We start from the raw sequence: 18,476 nt of genomic DNA on the forward strand, positions 1-18,476 counted from the left end.
TTTTGTGCAAATATTTACTGTTCTTATTTCAATTTCATTTTAGAAAGTGACTGAGAAAACATTGTCTTTGTGGTCTTTGATAAACAGTGAAAAGTCTAAATACACCAATCCTTTTTATACTAAAGAGCTAAATCGAGCACTCTATCCAGTAGCCAGCATGCGCCATTTAGAGCTCTGGGTCAATTACTACATCAGGTGGAACCCAAGAATTCGGCAACAAGTAAGTAAATTCTCTATACTGTACAAAATGCTTTTAGACTTCAGAAATAGGATTATGTGTCATAACTGACTTGTAGAATAGTACCTGTAATCTCTTCAGGTTTTTAATATATTTGTGAAGATGGAGAAAAAAGGTAAAAAGGAAAATTTTGGTTTCTTTTTTTTTTTTTCCGTTCTCTTTTTTTTGTCTCAGCTCTTCTCAGCACTCTGAGCTTCTTTCCCTGCTTAGCATCAAGTCATCCTCAAGCTCTTTCTAGCCTCTCTTCTTGGATACAGGATGGGGGAAGCATTTTTAAGGGGCTTTGATGCTACTAAAGGGTGCATGACAATGCTTAGAAATAGGGCTTAGTGATCCCTGAAGAGTTAAGACATTAGCATCACAAATACCCTTGGTTGCATTTGCTCAGTCTTTCTCCTTTTTCTTAGAGAGTGTATTAAGTCTTTTACAAATTAAAATGACCTATTTGGTCCTTTCTCTTTCAAAACTGCTATCTGTATTGATGGTTTATGGTAAGAATTTTTTTAATATAACTTTGATGACCCAACGTTGTTTACACTGTGTGACCATTGGATGAAAGCTGTGATTGAAAATTATACATGTGGATCAGATTGAAAACGCAGAAAAGCTTTTATCAAATTACACATAGTTTAGTTCTGTGCTTTTAATGTTTAATATATGGAACCTCAGTGCTTGTTACAATCTTGCTAGAAATCTCAGCAATGTGGCATGTAAAGATAGTGTGCAGAGACTTATTTGTCCTTCTTACCAAGCCGTGGAGTTTTGAATAGGGAAAGGCAGAGGTGCAATTTCTTTGACAGAAGCGGTTTTCACAGTCCAGCCCCTGGAATGAATTGGGCATTTTCAAGCAATGTGCTTCCTTTTCCACAGCTGATCTCCTGTATTATTTACAATACCATAGAGGCTGAAACCAGACAATTTGCAATATTTTCTTACAAGTATGTTGCCAGTTTTTACTTGAAGTTCTAGAGTTTTTGTTGCTTGCTGTGAAAGATTACAGCATTTTGCAAAAGGTGAATCCAAAGATTTATTTTAGAAAGCATTACAGGGCATGCAAATTAGCTGTAAATGTACTTAAAATGCACTTTGCCATTATTCAGGAAAGGTTTTTGGTAGGAGTTTCTTATTAGAAATGCAAACCGATGTGATAATCTTCTATGCTGCTGCTACTGGTCCCTCATTTTCACCATTTTTCTATTAAAAAAAAAGCATCTTTTTTTTTTTTTGCTACACATGAAATTAAGCTTCATCTTGACTTTAGCAGCTGAATAGCGGACATACGTATGGCCCGAACCAGTTTTTTGATGACCTTTCTGAGTGCCATTACTCAGAAGCATGTTCCACATCAGACTTTTAGCCTAGTGAAGAGTCTGGCCTGTCACTAGCAACATCATTAACCCTACACCTCTAATCATCTTCGTAACTACACTCAGTCATTGATCAAACTTCCACAGCTGCTTCAACATTCATCACTGTGCTCATCTGGGGTGTGTAGTGGGCGGTGCACGTAAGAGTGCTGGTTCAGCTGGTTTTAAATGCCTCACCAGTTCATATTTGTTCCTGAAACTGTGCTAGTAGCTTTTAATTACAGGCAGTTAACTGTGAAGCAGCAGCAGCAACTTTTTGACAGGTATACACAGGTGAAGGGAACTTTAGATTCTGTATCTGCATTGGATACTTGTAATACTCCTTTTCTATTTGTTTTATTACTCCATCTGAAAAAGGAGGCTAACCTTAAAATGGAAGCAGTTAAGATGCTCTTTCTGTGAAAAGCCAGGGCAGTTGATTTTAAATGCATTCAAGTTTACTTACAGAATTTGCTAATAACATTTTGCATTTATTTCACTTGTTTATTTACACAGAATTACAAATTTACTATTAAAAACTGAAGTAAATTTAATCACTAAGGGAAGTTATTTAATCTGAAGGGAAGGCATGTGTTTCATCTTAATCTGAATGGTGTGGCTAGAATAGTCAGTCTGGCTATACACTGTTTTTAGGGAAGATGAGACATCTGACCTCTGAAGTCTAAAACCTTTTAATCAATAAGATAAAAGCTTCGGACAAAGTATTCGCACCTATATTCCACACAATATTAGACAATAAGAAAATAAAATCCATATGCTTCAGGGAGTGCCGGCTGATTTTATTGAGGTAGGAAGAACTGTTTCGTATAAAGTTTTTTCTTGGATGAGAACAAGTGGAGGGCAGAAGGCTCTTGCATTATGGAAGTAAATATTTCTGTGTAGCTACAACTTGTTACGTATGTTGGAAACTACAAATACTGAGTAATGCCAGGAAAACACAAATATAGCAGCCTAACTGTGTAAAGTAGTTGGACTGAAGTGATAAGACTAATATAGATCTCTTTCTAGCAGCCAAATCCAGTGGAGCAGCGCTACATGGAGCTCCTTGCACTACGTGATGATTACATGAGGAGACTTGAAGAGCTACAGATCACAAATAATTCTAAGATATCAAATTCATCAGCCTCATCAGCATCTCCCTCACAAATGATGTCCCACGTACAAACACATTTTTGAAGAAAATGTTGGCTTCATTCTATGCTGTGACAGCAAGCGGTGCTTAACATAGATCTATAGCATAAAGACAAATATTTTAATGCCTTACATTAGACTGTCCTAACACAAATTATTTTAGGTTTTCTTCATCTGAGGAGGACTTCAAAAGAAACAAAACCAACTCTTCAATTACGTGCCTTTCGGAACCTGTGGACTGGGAACATTATTAATCAACTTCTAGTTATGGAAGGCTCTAAGAGGTATTTTGGAAAGTGTGGTACAATTGAAATGAAATTGATCTATTGTTTTCATAGGAATGCTTTAATTTATTACATTCTAGGACATGTTCCTGTAAGCAAATTCATGCTCAGTCTTACATGTCTTGAATAAACACATGAGTGGCAACAGGAATATTCACGTTGTATAAAATCAGGTATGTGCATATTCCTGCTAGGAATATATTTATGGGAGTTCATGAGATAAAAATAAATTCTATTGTAAGATTTCAGAGAGAAGTGTTGAAATTTTCTGGTTACATGAGAATTACAAATTTTACTTTTTCGAAATACATATATGGAAGGGATTTCACAAATATGTTTCTAATTAAAAATTCAAATTGCTCAATAGGTATCAAAATAAAAGATTTTTTTTTTAATGGATTTTTTTTTAAACAAATGAGAATTGTACTGGATTCTGAGAAGTCCTGTTTTGACTAACTGTCTAGCACTAAAGTATATTACAAATTATCACTGTTGGCAGTATTGGTTCTTTGGATTAATACAGAATAAAATGGTTCTAAAGAAGATTTATATAATTAAACTCTCAGAGACATTGCTTAAATATCCAGCAGTAGCCATAGTATTAAAGCTTGTGTTTGTCTTCTAAAAGTTAATGTGCCTATTTAAAGGAGCTTTTATACCAAAGTAGGCAAAAATTTTCAGTTACGAATACTATTGAAAACTTGTACATTTATAGCTTACTGTTTAATTTAACTTTTGTTCAACAAATTTATTGTAAGTATTTAAGGGACTTCAGTATACAAGATTTGCATATAGTGTGTGCACTTGGAGTGAACCGTACAATGAATTCTAGTTTCAAGCCTTCATTTCAGAGGCTTCTTGTAAACCTTCAATTTGTTCCTTTCAGGTGTTTTTTAAATAGTTGCAAGCACTTCTTAGGACAGCACAAACCTTGCTACTTGATATTTAATTAAAATTTTGCATTTTCTCAGAAGTTCAATGATATTTGGGCAATCCAGGAGATACTGCAATTCAGAATCTGTAGAGGGCTGTAATATTATTTTAAAGGAGATGTTTTCATGCTTGAGGCTTCTGTCATTGTAAATTATTGTACATGTGATGAGTTTTGAGCTGCAAGATATAATAGGATTATATATAAATTAAGTTTTGTGTACGTATATATAATATAGTTTATTAGAAATTCTGCAAGTTTATAAAGTGTAAATATTTTGCATATGAAAACTAAATTTAAAGCTATACTTCCATAAAGTCAAATTTTAGAGGACATATTTTGAGAACAGTATTTTTTTGAAGGAATAAAAGTGTACCGCCTCTTGATCTAATTCAGTATATACACTGAATTGCACTATTTTTTCCAGGGAAGCTCAGAGCCTATGGTATATATGTTCTAAATGCACATGATTTTTATTACTTATTTTTGTCCTCTAAATTTCATTTTCCCGTCAATGTTGTTCAGTGTATGTTTCCAAAATAACAACATTGTCCCAAAATCTTGACTCGTTAAGGTAAATAAGATGCATTGCATCAGATAAATGAAGAAGGATACTTGATTCTCATGATATACTTTATTTTTTGACAGCTATGCGCACTCTGGTTTATTTGCCTTCTACTTACTTGTGGTTTATAAAAAAAGCTATTTTTATTAGAGTATTTAAGGTTTCTGTATTTGAGTTGAACATGTTGGTGACATCTCTGAGCAGTAGTAGAGAAGTTCAGAAATTGTAGTAGTTTTTTTACTGTGTAAACACTACGTGGTAACCTATTGCATTTGGGAAAGTGTAATAGAATGAGAAGGACCTTTTTGCACTTCATTACATATATACCATTCTTTGTATTACTGGTTCAGTCGGATTTCAGTCTTTGAAGCTCTTTAACATAGCTCTGTGTGGGCTTGGATTTTTTTTCAAGTTAACAGATAAGATACTTGTTTTAATTCTATTTTTACATGGCAATATTAGGCAAACGTAGAGGTGTTATTAATCCCGTGATTTCTGGAAAATACTACTTTAAAATTGTTGTGCGGGTAAGCATACAAACTGATCAATGTTAACAAAACGTTTCTCCTTTCCCCTTCACTGTGGTGATGCCTCCTGTGGTCTGCGACCTCTTGTACCTGTCACGGCCAAGAACCAGCCTGGGGAAGCTTTTGAGGTGGTGAAGGGGAGAGTCCCAGGTGCCGAGTGCCTTTTTCAGGAGGGGTGGAACAGCAGGGCTGGGATCTGAACACCAACAGCTCCAAGCACCCCCTATCCCATACAAAATATCCATCATTTACGCTATTGTAGTTTTTTCCTTTCTGTATTCTTTCTTCCACGGACCCCAGAAGATAACCTAGTTTTTGTGCTGGGCTTCAGTTACTTATTTAGAAAGTTTATTTGGTGAATGCCTTCTCTATTTGCTTATGCCTTATCCACCCCAGCATCACTGTTATGGGTATACCTTAGAGATGATGTGTGTTCTACCTCCTTTTGATGTGTTCTTAAACTCTGCCTCGAGTTCAGTTTTTTGTCTCGCAGTGAGCATTCAGCGTCATGCTTGAGAGAGCAGCTTTTTGTAACTGACCAGCGCTCTCGGGTTAAAACAGCTTCGGCCCCACTCCTTGGGTAACGCAGGATGGAGCAGCGCGTTATTTGCCAAGCGACTTTGGGGCGGGGGAGGGAGAGCTTAACATCCGTCTGCCGTGTATTTATGTGAAGGGGGAAAATAATAAATAAATATGTCAGTTTTAAACTCCGTGCCTCTGACAGCCGTTTTCGCGGCCGGTCGGTCTCTCCCAGGGCCGGGGGTGCGGGGGTGTCCGCGGCCCCGCGGCCGCTGTCCCCTCAGCGCGGGGCGGTGGCGGCCGGGCCTTCCCCCGCCGCGCGGGGCCGCTGCCCGCCCTCCCGGCGGCGCGGAGGCCTGTGGGTAAGCCCCGCCGCCAGGTGACAGCTCTCGGCCGTTGCCGGGGCCCGGGCCCGGCCGGGGAGACGCCGCGGAGGGGCGGGAGTCCGCCATCCCGGCGGCCGGAAACATGGAGCGGGCGGCGGCGGCCGGGCCGGCGGTGGAGGGCGGCGGCGTGGGCCGGCGAGCCGTGCGGGCGGGGGGCGCCGCGGCGGCGGGGGCAGGGTCGCGGCAGGCCAGCACCGAGACGCTGGACAGGTGAGCGGAGCCCGCGGCGGGAGATGGGGCCGCGCTTCCCGCGCTCGGGGCGGGCGCCGCGGCCTGCGCTGCCCGCGGGGCCGGAGGCGGCGGCGGGGACCCGCGGAGCGCGGAACCCGGCCTGGGGCGGCCTCCCCGGTGCCCCGAAACCGGCTGGGGAGCGGAAGCGGTGCGGCCGGCGGGAGGCGCGGAGCCCGGCCAGCCCCGGGGACTGCGAGCCGGGCTCTGCTTTTGTGTCACCGCGGAGATTGTCCCCGGCCGGGAACTGCCCGTTGTCAAAGTTTCCTGCCCGCGGTTGTGTGTTTCTCGTCATTCGCGTCACCCTCTGTGCGCAAGCTGAGGCTGCCGGCGGGATTTTGGCCGGGTTTTTCTTTGGGGGGGAGGCAGTCCGTAGTTTCTGATCTTTGCAAACTCCGCTGAGGCCGTTCTCAGATTTTAAATCTTTATTCCCTATTTATTTTTTTCGTGCAAGTGTGTGTTTATCCGCAGCGGTGTCACAGTCCCACGCAGCGCGGTGTCCCCCGGTGTCGGTTGGTCTCCAGGTGTGTGCGGTGCCTCCGTGTCTGGCGGCAGGTGCTGGGCTGGCCGCAGGTCAGCGGGCGTCACCGGGGGTGTCACCGCGGGGTCACCGGGCCAGGTGTCACACACCGAGTTCAGCAGGTGCTGCCAGAGCCATTCCTTCCTTTACAAGTTTCCAGCTGCACGCAGCCTTCAGGGTTGATTTTGAAAAGCCTTAAACAATGAATATGAACTAACTTAAATCTCACCCAGATGAAAACAAACAAACAAAACCCCAACACTTTCAAAAAGACTTTTTAAAGATCAGTGCCAGGTTCCCATCCCCGTGTTCTCTTTTCTGTTAGGAGAAACGTGGAGTTTTGCATCGTTCTAGCGCAAGTAGAAATCAAATTCCCTCCTGCTGTCACCGAAACTTACATCTTAATGCACTTTCTTATCTTAGTTTTCATCTCTCTTTACCTGGTCTTGCTCTACTCTGGAGAACTTATAATGTCTGTTTGTCAGTTATAATGTCTGTTGTACCAGGCCACGCTAATGTGCGTGGCCTCAGATGAGACTGAATGAAAAGGCGTGTACTGGGATGTGTCCCGCTTGACTGGTGGTGATAAGTCACATCGACAGGATCGGTGTCCTGTGGTCCACTGATACATCCTGAGACACTGCCTGCAGGAGGTGGACCTGTTTTCACATGCGTTTTCCTGCTGCTCTTAACTTTGTTGATCTGATTCCCGGTGAAGATAAACCATAGAAAAATAAATCATTTTCTTAATTAACAAGTAAATGCTTATTCTGAAAAAAAAAAAAAAAAGAACAAAAAACCAAAAACATAGGCAAAGGCTAAAGAGATGCACTAGAAATTAAGAGATGTGAGAGAAGGAGAAATATACGAGATCAGAAGGGCTTTACTGGGGGGTTTAGCTCATGCGCTCCTTTGCACAACTTAAGTGACAAGTTTGAGTGAATCTGGACTCAACGTCTGCACTAACCTGAGGGTTATCCTCATTATTTAAGCAGAAATATAACAGATGTGCTTTAGTTGCAAACCAACGTTTTGCGATGTAGTCCTGTGTAGAATTTTGAAGGTGGGGAGAAAGCTACTAAAATTTATTGGAGAAGTTCTGAAAGAGCTTTCATTTCAGGTATGAAGTTGTTGCATGCAGCTTCACCTTATATCTACTTATCCTAGCAGTCTTAATGTAAGAAAAGACCTCTAGTTAAGTAGCAATTGGTCATCTTATGCCGTTATCCCACCCTCTTAATGTCCAGTTGTGGTGCACTGGTTGGTACAAGGTATGCGTATGCAGTTAGTCACTTCAGTGTCACGGAATACACACAGAATCTAAAGCTAGTTTATGAATGAATACTAAAAAATGAATTAATATTTTCTTTCTGTGTTTGGCTTCTGAATAAGCATTAAATCTGTAGAACAGCCCAACTAAACTGTTTGAAGAAATGACATTTATCTAAGACATCAGCTGAGGCGCCCAGGGAACAGTTCCCTCTGGCATTCCCTGTTTTTCTTCAAATACTGGTGTGTTTTGAGGCAGACCCAGCGCACCTCAAAGCCGGTCGTTGCTTCTCACTCCCAATACTGTGTTATTTGTGAGCAGCACTAGTTCAGGTGAAAACGCATCACCTGGGGTTTAGTGCGGTTCTGCTGTTCAGATGCTTGTTTTTAGGGTTCCTATGAACACCTTACCCTGCAGAATTCCTAGCTGTGGCATGGGAAGGACCATCCTGAAGATTACTCAGAGATTATTTTATGAATAGGAAAAAAAAAATCAGCTAAGTTACTGTTTAGAAAACATGTACTTTCTACATTTAATATCAATATAAAATACAATACTAGTGTAGTTTAAATTTTAAATACTAGCATAGAGTAATTTAATTTTGAGGATTTACTGAATAATCAGGAAATAATAATAAGGAAAGTGTAAGGAGTTTTCTGTTACTTGACCAAACTCATTCCATGGCTGCTTTCAGGAAAAAAGGGCCCTAGGGCCCTAACTGGCTTTTAACCTACTGATAGCTCTACATCTCTGATAAGATCTAGTAAAATTATTTTCCCTAATTTGATCAACGAAATAGTTGCCTTCTGCCCACAAAGCAAGCTGATTTTTATGTTACTGATCGTTTATGGTCTTGTTTTCTGGATGTGCTCAGTTGCTCTGCTGTTCTCAATGTACATTGTGAATCACTGCTAAATAATTTGAAATGTTCTGGTTTTGTAGCCCGACTGGATCCCACGTGGAATGGTGTAAACAGCTGATAGCTGCAACCATTTCTAGTCAGATTTCAGGGTCTGTCCCATCAGAAGGTGTGTCCAGAGACTACAGGGTAAGTGCCTTGAAAAATGCATTGATTTGTTTAAGATGATAAAAGAGTGAATGATCAGGGAAGTCCTTGCTACCTTGATTAGCAGGTGGTAAGTACTTAAGTGATAGCTGAATGTTTCAGAACTGGAAATATCTCATCATGCGTAGGAGTCTTTTGAATCTGCTTTGTGTTTTCCTCTGTGTTTGGAATAGTGACATTGAAGTCTAGTGAATGAAATTTGAGAGGTGAAAGAAAAATGAAAAGTCAATGTTTTGAATAAAATGCCAAAAGTGAGTTGTCTTTTCTTTATATTACCACATTAAAAAAAATTGCAAAGCAGATTAATAGTTACATGTTGGAATTTTTTCTAGTGTGTGTCATTCAGAGTACAAAAATTGAGCTCCCCAGATTTCACAAAAAATAGATGTGTGTGTCTTTGTTACCATGCAAAGAACATAAATTACTATCATTTTTCATGGGGTTTCACCAGAGATAGAGAATTTGATATAAAACAAACAATCACCTTTTTCATTCCCTCCCAGCAACATTTTTGTTACTAAAGTAGTGATTGCACATTGGTTTACCTAATGGGTTCCAATATGCTTTTATACCCCTATTCTTATATGCTTATTTGCCATTTCCTATATGTAGCCAGCCAACTGAACTATCAAGAGTGGAGCAGGTTTCCTTCTCTTACAAACTGACGAAAGTCCCCTGGGTTTCAAATCCCTTTAAGGAACACAGGCAGCTGCTCTCTAGATCCGTTTTTCTTCCTAGATTTGAAGCAGTTTAATGGTCTTCATGCAAAATGACTACATGAAATTTTGTCTTTTTTTGGTTCTAACTAGATTTTAGATTATTTTCTAATATGCTCTGTGATTAAAAAGAAACGGCATATTTTAGATTTTGTGACAGCAGATCAGGTTCAGCCCAGGTCTGAAGATGAATCCACAGAATGTTTTTGACTGTAGTCTGCTTAAAAATTCACCTCACGGAGTTCCCGAGTTCCACACTATTGGCACAGTCAGCAGCTTATACTCATAAAAAAGTGTTGCTCTTCCACACTATGGCAGGAGAATTGCAAATGCTTACTTCAGGTCAAGGCTAACATCTTTGATAAAACATTGTGGGAAGCCTTGCATTACAGCTGTCGATGTTCTATTTGCCCTGTAGATCAAGGACTTAATTTTAGTGAAATCCAAGCTTGTAAGCTTGGTGTTCAGTTTATCTCTGAGGTAGAATGCATTCCTCTGGAATAAAGAACACTTTTTAATTCTAAATAACCTCCTTCTCTATACTGAAATAAGTCTTTTAAGGCCCATTTAAAATTCTACATCATTCTCTGTTTCTTAAAAATGAAAGAAAAACAAATAAATATGCCTGGCAGTATTTAGAATTTTGTGTATAAATTCTTTTTGGCACCATTGCATTTCTGTGTTTTGAAAACCCATGTTTGTGTATAACATAATGGAAGTTTTTATTCTAGAATGTCCTTAGTTACGTTCAGGACCACTAAGAGGCTGTGTTTATTCCTTGCTACTATGGAATTCACATGTAAAAAGATAGTGCCCATTTATAACTCAGTTTTCCTTTGAGACATCTCTCTTCTGATGTGTGCTGATCAGTTTTCTGGGCCTTCATCACCTTTGGTTACCTTGAATTGCTGCAATTAGAGACTGTCTTACAACAACTCAGAAAGTTCATGTAGGGCCAGCGGTTTGTGTTTGCTTCTGGAACTGGTCAGGCAGCTCTGTTGCTTTCTGCTGCATTTACCAGGAACTCTCTGGTTTTTAATTTCTCTCATGCCTTTTTTTTTTTTTTTTTTAATGTTTCAATCAATATGTTTGCAAAAACAGGTGAATATATACATTCCTGTATCTAATGGTGTTACTCATGTTACTCGGTGTAATTTATCAGAATGTAATTTAGGGGAGGGTGGAACCAAATGGAAGCAAAGGAGCTGCAGATGAATCGTGGAGCTCTGAGCAAGCTCCCGCTCGCCAAACCCGACAGCGACGTGATCTCACTCTGAACTCAGCCGTGTCTTTGACATACTCTCTGCCTCCTGAATGAGGGGTTCATACAAATGAAAATTTCTTAGATTATATTAGCCGAATACAGACACCTTCAGAAATAAGATGACTTGTTTTTCCGTTGGAATCTAAAAAGATATGGTGGTTATGCTGTTATTGCAGGCTTGTTGTCTTCCACCTAGAAGGATTACCAGGCTCTTTCTTCTCTTTTCACAATAGCACATTGTAACTGGATAAAAGGGTGATTAGGAATGAATGTTTCAAAAGAGCTTGGCATTTGTTACATCACTAAAATGAAGTGGCAAGATTGTTTTTAGACCAAAACAACTCTGCAAATGATTGCTACTAGATCTGCATAGTTTTGTTCTTTTACAGTCTGGCTATAATTAAAATGTTCGGAAGTAGAGTTCTTCTGAAAGATCTGATGAAGTAAGATATAATATCTTTAACAAATCAAATCTGTGTGTTTTGGTGGATAACATTTTATATTTTAACTAACAGGTGTACAGGAGGCCTGTTATACGGGTAAGATTACCTTTGGCTAGCAGTCCAACGGCCTCCTACCTGTTTGTCTTTTGTGCTGTGTGAGATCTCGGTGTGTCAAGTGTTCTTTTTTACTTCATTAATGGTTTTTATGAACCAGTCAGACCATTTTGCTATGCAGTGCAACAGCTTCTTTGCCATAGAAATGCTTTATATATGTTACAATGTTTTCGTGAGCAATAAAAGTCAACGTGTAAGAGAGCAGTATTTTAAAATTATGTTACAAATGTGCAATACTAACTTCAGTTTCATTGCATTAATTTTGACAAAATGTATGCTTGCAACTGAGGCTTACATGCTTTGGACTACAGAGTACTGTATTAGCAGCTCTAACGTGTTATCTATGCTAAAGAATATTTGTGGTAAAAGCATCACGTCTTTGTCTATCCTGTTTAAATATGATACCAATTGCTTGCCTTTGTACATTTTACATTAATTGTTGCCACCCTGTCGTAGGATTGAAAGTTAGGTTTGAAGTTCGACACTAATGCAATGACCTGCATTTTTTTAATAATAATTTTGAGACTACATCTTACCCGTTGTTCATTGGAGATATAAAAAGAGCATGCCTTGTTTTCTTGTCCCTCTCTCATAGTAACATTTATGGAGTGAGAAATGATCTGGGTAGTGTTGTAACATTGTTCGTGAAATGTGCCCAACAGTTTTATTTGAACAAAGACCTCTTGTTCAGTCTCAAACCAAGAGATGAAGCCTGAATGATTTCTTTTTCTCATCCGTTGTTTACATTTGAAAATAATGTGTTTAGTCCAATCATACAAATTCACAAGTTGATTTTTTTTTTTTTAATAGAAATAATAGTTCTGGGTTGAGTAATGAAAATGGATTGTTTTTGTTCAGTTATTTGTTGTTCCTTGTGAAGGCTTTGATCTTTCAATGATCTGCTGTGCTTGTCTCCTCAGTTTTCCTTTTTTGAGGGTTCTGTAGAAATACTGTACAAAGAAAAATTGACTTTAGCAAACATTTGTAAATTTGGATTGAAGCTGATTTTATAGTCTATCAAGTGAGGTCTTTGCATGTGAACTGGGAATAATAGACTGTCATGAACACAACTTTGCTCCAGTTAATAAAGAAAGAAGGCAGAAGCACAATTTTGTCTGAAAGTATTAAAACAATTACTTCATATGACCCCATGACATTTGTCCTTCTTTCTGAAGCATGCAGGGACCTTATGTTTATTAAAGAGATTTAATTAATATTCAGGAGTCACTGCCAATATGATGCAAAAATAAATTAACATGAAAATGTGAATTATTTGCATGTTTTGCTATTAGGAGTAATTTTAGGTTCTGTAAAGTTACTGACTAGGTTCCCAGCAACAACACAGAAGTTACTGGAAAAATACATGAAACAAAAAAGCTGGAAAGTTAACTTAAAAACATGTTTACACAGTAAAGCATTTTAAAAATTGTCTAGATACTTCTATTTGATGTTGACCTCTTTTTTTCCTTGAAAGATTGCATGAATTTCCCCCTAATGCTACCATTGCAAGCTGTACTCAATTTCTTCTCTTGATAAGCATGTGGCATACTTTTAATTCATTTTCTTCACTATAAGGTTGTTTGTGTTAAAAAGACAGTGCATACTTTAATGTTCTTATCTACCAGCACTGACTCTCTTATGAAGAAGGGAGTAAATTTTTCATTTTGTGTTGTGCCAAATAACATTAAAAGGATGGTGCTAATAGCTTGGATTCCCTTTTATGAAAGTAGTTTGTGCCAGGAGTGGAAGATTTTGACTAGCTAAACTGGAGTTAAAGTATATGCTGTCTTTTTAAAGAAAGAAAGAAACAAAAAAGATTCTGTCCTTTCACCTGTTGTCTGCATGTTTTTTCCTGTTACTTCTCTCTTGCCCTACTGCTGCCCCATGCAAAGCAGGAGATTCAGGATGGACACAATGGCTTTCATTCTGAAGCAGAACCTGATCAGGTGGCAAGTTTTACTCGTCTTTCATTCATTAACTGTGTAGCAAGGTACTATATATTAGTACTTGTACAGTACATAGAAATCTTATATTTCTCATGTAAGAGAATCCGTAGAAAGAATTTAGTGCGTTAACTGGTTATTTTCTAGGTAGGTTTTTTGTGTAGTGTAATGTAGTCTAAAATGTAATACTGCAGGTAAGCCCCTATCTGACAGAGCACATCTGTGCTTTGGAAGTAGTGGCTAATTCTCCACACATCATCTTCTTTTCTGATTGGGTGCTAAATATAAAGTTCTGTTAGTTTCCAAGAAAATCTAAAGCCAGAGATCAATTTAAATATCTTCAGGAATTATTGATTAGTGAGGGCAGACAGATCCTACAAATTATCTGTATTTGGATCAGAGCTGTAATACAAGGGAAGAGTTATTTCTTTACTGCAACATAGCTCATTATATTTATTCTCACTTCGGGATGTAAAAAGTTGAAACCTTAATGTCTCATCACGTTGACCTGAGAGAGGTCACTTTCTCACGTGGTCCTTAAAAGTACCTCAAACACTTCTATCCTTAACTAAAATCCTAAGTACATTTTCAATCTTAGCTGCCAACAAAGGACCCAAAGGATTGATCTTGTATCATTCAGGAATGAAGCCATTTGCCTAAGTGAAAATGTATGGAACTAGTCCTTATTTTAAAATTGCTAATTGTTCTTCTGTATTTCATTATTACTTCATTCTTAATCTGACCTTCTGGATCCAAAATTCTTATAATGGACCTCTTCCATAACCTGTGGCACTCAATACGGTATTGATTGAAATAGAACATTGTGGAGTGTTTCTGACTTCTTGCTATCAAATATACAAAGTTAAAGTGTTAAATAAATAAAGCTTCTGCCGTATAATTCTCTCCGATGAAAGTACTTAAATATTAAATAAACAACTTTAAGAGTATAAACAAATCATATGAGCTTTAAAATGTTCTCAAGTAGATAAAATACCCCAAATAATACCTGCACATAGCACAAGACTAACAAATTATTAATCACAAATTTGGGCTGATATTGTTCATGTTTTTGTATGCTATCTGTAGCTAGCATGTGAAACTAATTGTTGCATAAATGCTTTATTACTAATACATTACTAACTTTTATGTCTGTTTAATATTTACAATACCAATTTTGGAGGGGGGGTTGTTGTGTTTGGTTTGGTTTGTTTTTTTTTTTTTACTATGGTACTGTTTAATACAGTTGTGCCTTGTAAAAAAGATGCACTTCTTGCGTTCCAGTAATCTGATAGTAAAAGCACTTTGCATCAAAATGTATCGATGTAGTACAGATGGGAAGTGAAATTTACTCATGGTTTTGGATTTCTGCCAGGCACTGCGGGATGGAAACAAACTAGCACAGATGGAAGAGGCTCCACTTTTTCCTGGAGAATCAATCAAAGTTATTGGTAAGCCTACTATTGAGTACTGCAGTGAATACTGTTAAATCACTAGTTTATTTATTTAAAAACAGAATATTATTTCCTTTGGAATTTTCTTAATTTAATGCCACTTTAGATTAGTCAGTTTGATGTGAATTTCTTTTGTCTTTTAAATCCAAATGTAGGAAGGAGAAATCAGTTCCAAAGGATTACTTGCTCCATATAGATAAATCACTATTTTCCAAGAGTTAGTTTGTTCCATGTAGGTGTATGAGTTTTATTTTTGCTTGAGGGTGCCAAGGATTATGTCTCAGATTCAAAAGCTTCAAAATTGTGATAAAGATGATGTTACGGACAACTTGGTTTCCAGTTCTTAATGGGAGTTACTTCTCTTTGGCCTGTGAGGGCAAGCTGTGCATTAGCAGTACAGTGCTTGGCTAGAAAAGAGTACAAACTCTTTCAAACAAAAGTGAAAATGAAGATATGGGCATTTCCTTGGAGGTCAGTTGCGTGCACATCAGTGATTGCCTGTTTGGGTGCAGTCTGGGGTGAGGTGGGTGCTCTACATCCTGGGGCAGGGAGCGGAGCCCCCGCAGCTGCAAACAGCCCCGGGTGCTCCTGCAGCCCCTGAGCTGCCCCCAGCCCCGCTTGCTCCATAGTTGCTGAGCAGCAGCAGGACTGGGGAATTCAATTGTTTTCATTGTTGAGATACAGATGGCTCTTTCAGTCCTGGCAGTATTAGAAAAACAGGCTTTCCTGTAGAGGTTTAGCGTCAAAATCTTACAGAACTGCAACAATATTGCTGTTTTTAAATAGAAATAGATTTTTATGGAACAAATGTCTGTAATAGTAAAACAAAGCTTTAATTGGTCTGTTTTCCAGCTAAAGATGTTATGTATATCTGTCCATTTATGGGAGCAGTCAGTGGTACACTAACAGTGACGGACTTCAGAATGTATATCAAAAGTGTTGAAAGGGTAAGACTTCACTATCTGTCTGCATATTGTTTCAGGTAGGAATTTACTGAAGTAGATTTCAGAAAGTGACAAATTTGGTGTAAGTGAAGCATGATGTTCCACAGCAGTCTGTTAAACAGGAATTATGTAATAGTTGACTCTAATGAAACATACATGAATAATTTCAGTTTATGTTCCTCTTAATGTAACAAAATTCATTTGTTTTATACACAAATTTCAGGATCCCCCTTTTGTTGTTGATGTTCCCCTTGGAGTCATAAGTAGAGTTGAAAAAATTGGAGTACAGAGCCATGGAGAGAACTCGTGTGGTATAGAAATAGTTTGCAAGGTATGGTGTGATAGATATTTATTCGTATTATTTTAATTTCATTTTTTCTGTAAGAGGAATCTGCATGCACGTGTGCTGTTTTTCTGTCTGCTCAGTTCCCTGTATTTGAACCCAGCTTCATTTAGATAATGTATTTCAATTCCTCTTATGATACTTGCAGTCTCAAGCACTTCTGCCTTTTGTCCCAACAGTTAATTCAAAGGACTATTTTTATGATATCTACAGCTCAAATGACAATCCTAGTCATGCGATACGAACACTTACAGAACTCTGTTCTAATGTGGGTTAGATATGTGACTTAGTGCTACAAATATGCCTTCAATCAAATTTCTTACAACTGTTTGTTTTGTTTTAATTCATCATAAAGTGAAATAATGTAACTTATTTTTGACAGGATATGAGAAATTTGCGGCTGGCCTATAAACAGGAAGAGCAGAACAGACTGGAAATTTTTGAAAACCTGGTAACACGTGCATTTCCTGTGTCTAATGGGCTGGTAAGTCTTAAGATGTAGAGGAGGCTGTCACTGGCTCTTTTCTTTTTGGAAAGTGTAGGTGGGGAAGTACAAGGGTTGTATAACAAACATTGAAATGTTGATTCTTAAAATCTGTTCCAGAACGGTCAAGCTACTCTGACCCAGTTTCCTTTTAGCATTAGTTCATAACACATTATACTCTGTCCTGCTATTGCTGAAGTTAGTTTATTTGTACATAACCCTTGAGATCTAGATTTGCCTAATGTTGCTGATTAAAAATACGTATGTATCGACTCTTATTTTCTGCAGTAGATAATTCGGTCTAGAAGTTCTGCCCTAAACAAGAAATAGGTGCAATTAGTCTTATTATTAGTTAGCTGCAGAATGCTACTTAATTTGCTTCTGTGGGTAAGTAATTGGTTGGGAAGTAGGAGACCAATTTTCTCATCCTGGCTTTGCCACTGATGTGTTGTATGATCACAGACACGTAACTTCTACTCTCTCTGTTTCCTATCTTGATTTTGTCAATTATATAGCATGTACTTGGAGGAGGAAACTGTCTTTCATTTTCTATGCAGCACAGTGTTGTCCAGTTTTGACTGAAGCTTTCATGTCTGCTGTTAAAGAGTTTTAGAAGTGTTACATTTAAAATATTATAAAGTTTACTGTTCTGGAAATTATCGTGCATACAGCCCATCAGACAGTAATTTATGCCTTTGCTGTGTTTTCTTTAGCCGCTTTTTGCATTCAGCTATAAAGAAAAGTTTGCTGTTAATGGCTGGAAAGTGTATGATCCAATTGCAGAATATAAGAGGCAGGTAAGTTATATAAGTGCTTTGTGTATTACGTTTTTCTCCATCTCCCCCAGAGCCATTTAAACAAGAAAAAAATATTCAAGAAAACCCAAAATTTTCAGCTCAAGCTACATACAGAGTCTATCTAGATCGCATGTTTAGATAATAAAATGCAAGTGTCCTGACTTTGAGAGTCAAGTTGGTCTGTCTTAAGATGCATTCTTAAATCCACATTTTCCAAGTGCTGTTTCTAGAAAATGTAGGCTTTATAAAAATTTGATTTTGAATAAGCAATATTAAACAGAAAAGTCAATGTTGTTTGTCATGGTAATCCTACAGTTTCCTAGTTGCAAAAGTATTTTTATTTCACTATATGATGACTTTTTATCTGAGTGAGCAGTCTCTTTGAATGGTTATCCTGCGTATCAGTTTTAAAAATAATAAATAGGAAAGAATTTCAGTGTTTTGTTTTATGACTTAATATGAAGACCTAAAGTTTATAGCATATTTAAAAGAAAAATGTAGACGTGTTTTTTTAGAGTAGGTAGCATATAAAATTTTCATTGCCCCAAACTGAGATATATAAAGGTCTAACCTGAAAAATACAAACATGTTTTGCTTTCATACAGGGCTTGCCCAATGAGAGTTGGAAAATATCCAAAATTAACAGCTCTTATGAGCTTTGTGATACATATCCTGCTGTTCTTGTTGTGCCAACCAGCGTAAAGGATGATGACCTCTCAAAAGTGGCAGCTTTTAGAGCAAAAGGCAGAGTTCCAGTAAGTGAAACTTCTACAAGGAGATATAAGTGCTCTACAAATTTGTAGCTTATAAGAAATTATCAGAGTTCTTTTAGGCTTTGGTTTTTTTTTAAATAGCAGTGGGCTGGCTTCCTTCCTAAAAGTGGGGAGCAAAGAAAGACGAATTAGGCTTGATGGGTTTAGAGCTGAAGAGAGTAGCTCAAATGTG

At 38.3% G+C, this 18,476-nt stretch overlaps 2 protein-coding genes across 5 annotated transcripts in view; both read left to right on the forward strand.

Moving 5' to 3' along the window:
• Positions 1-4,670, forward strand: part of MTM1 (myotubularin 1) — a 39,041-nt gene extending 34,371 nt beyond the window's left edge. For 2 of the 3 annotated variants that reach the window (XM_082061803.1, XM_082061805.1), the window contains 2 exons: positions 44-220; positions 2,614-4,670. In XM_082061803.1, coding sequence (XP_081917929.1) covers positions 44-220; positions 2,614-2,781 — 345 coding nt within the window. In that variant the 3' untranslated portion in view covers positions 2,782-4,670. The remainder of the gene's footprint in view (positions 1-43; positions 221-2,613) is intronic. The other variant, XM_082061804.1, reaches the window with a different exon arrangement.
• A 1,285-nt stretch (positions 4,671-5,955) lies between these two features.
• MTMR1 (myotubularin related protein 1) overlaps positions 5,956-18,476 on the forward strand; it is a 36,436-nt gene continuing 23,915 nt past the window's right edge. Inside the window, exons 1-9 of one of the 2 annotated variants that reach the window (XM_082061801.1) lie at positions 5,956-6,158; positions 8,909-9,014; positions 11,528-11,551; positions 14,885-14,960; positions 15,816-15,910; positions 16,131-16,238; positions 16,633-16,734; positions 17,448-17,531; positions 18,137-18,286. In XM_082061801.1, the coding sequence (XP_081917927.1) occupies positions 6,031-6,158; positions 8,909-9,014; positions 11,528-11,551; positions 14,885-14,960; positions 15,816-15,910; positions 16,131-16,238; positions 16,633-16,734; positions 17,448-17,531; positions 18,137-18,286 (873 nt within the window). In that variant the 5' untranslated portion in view covers positions 5,956-6,030. The remainder of the gene's footprint in view (positions 6,159-8,908; positions 9,015-11,527; positions 11,552-14,884; positions 14,961-15,815; positions 15,911-16,130; positions 16,239-16,632; positions 16,735-17,447; positions 17,532-18,136; positions 18,287-18,476) is intronic. The other variant, XM_082061802.1, reaches the window with a different exon arrangement.

Source organism: Streptopelia decaocto (assembly GCF_964273445.1).
Source record: "Streptopelia decaocto genome assembly, chromosome: 10".
Taxonomy (NCBI): Eukaryota; Metazoa; Chordata; class Aves; order Columbiformes; family Columbidae; genus Streptopelia; species Streptopelia decaocto.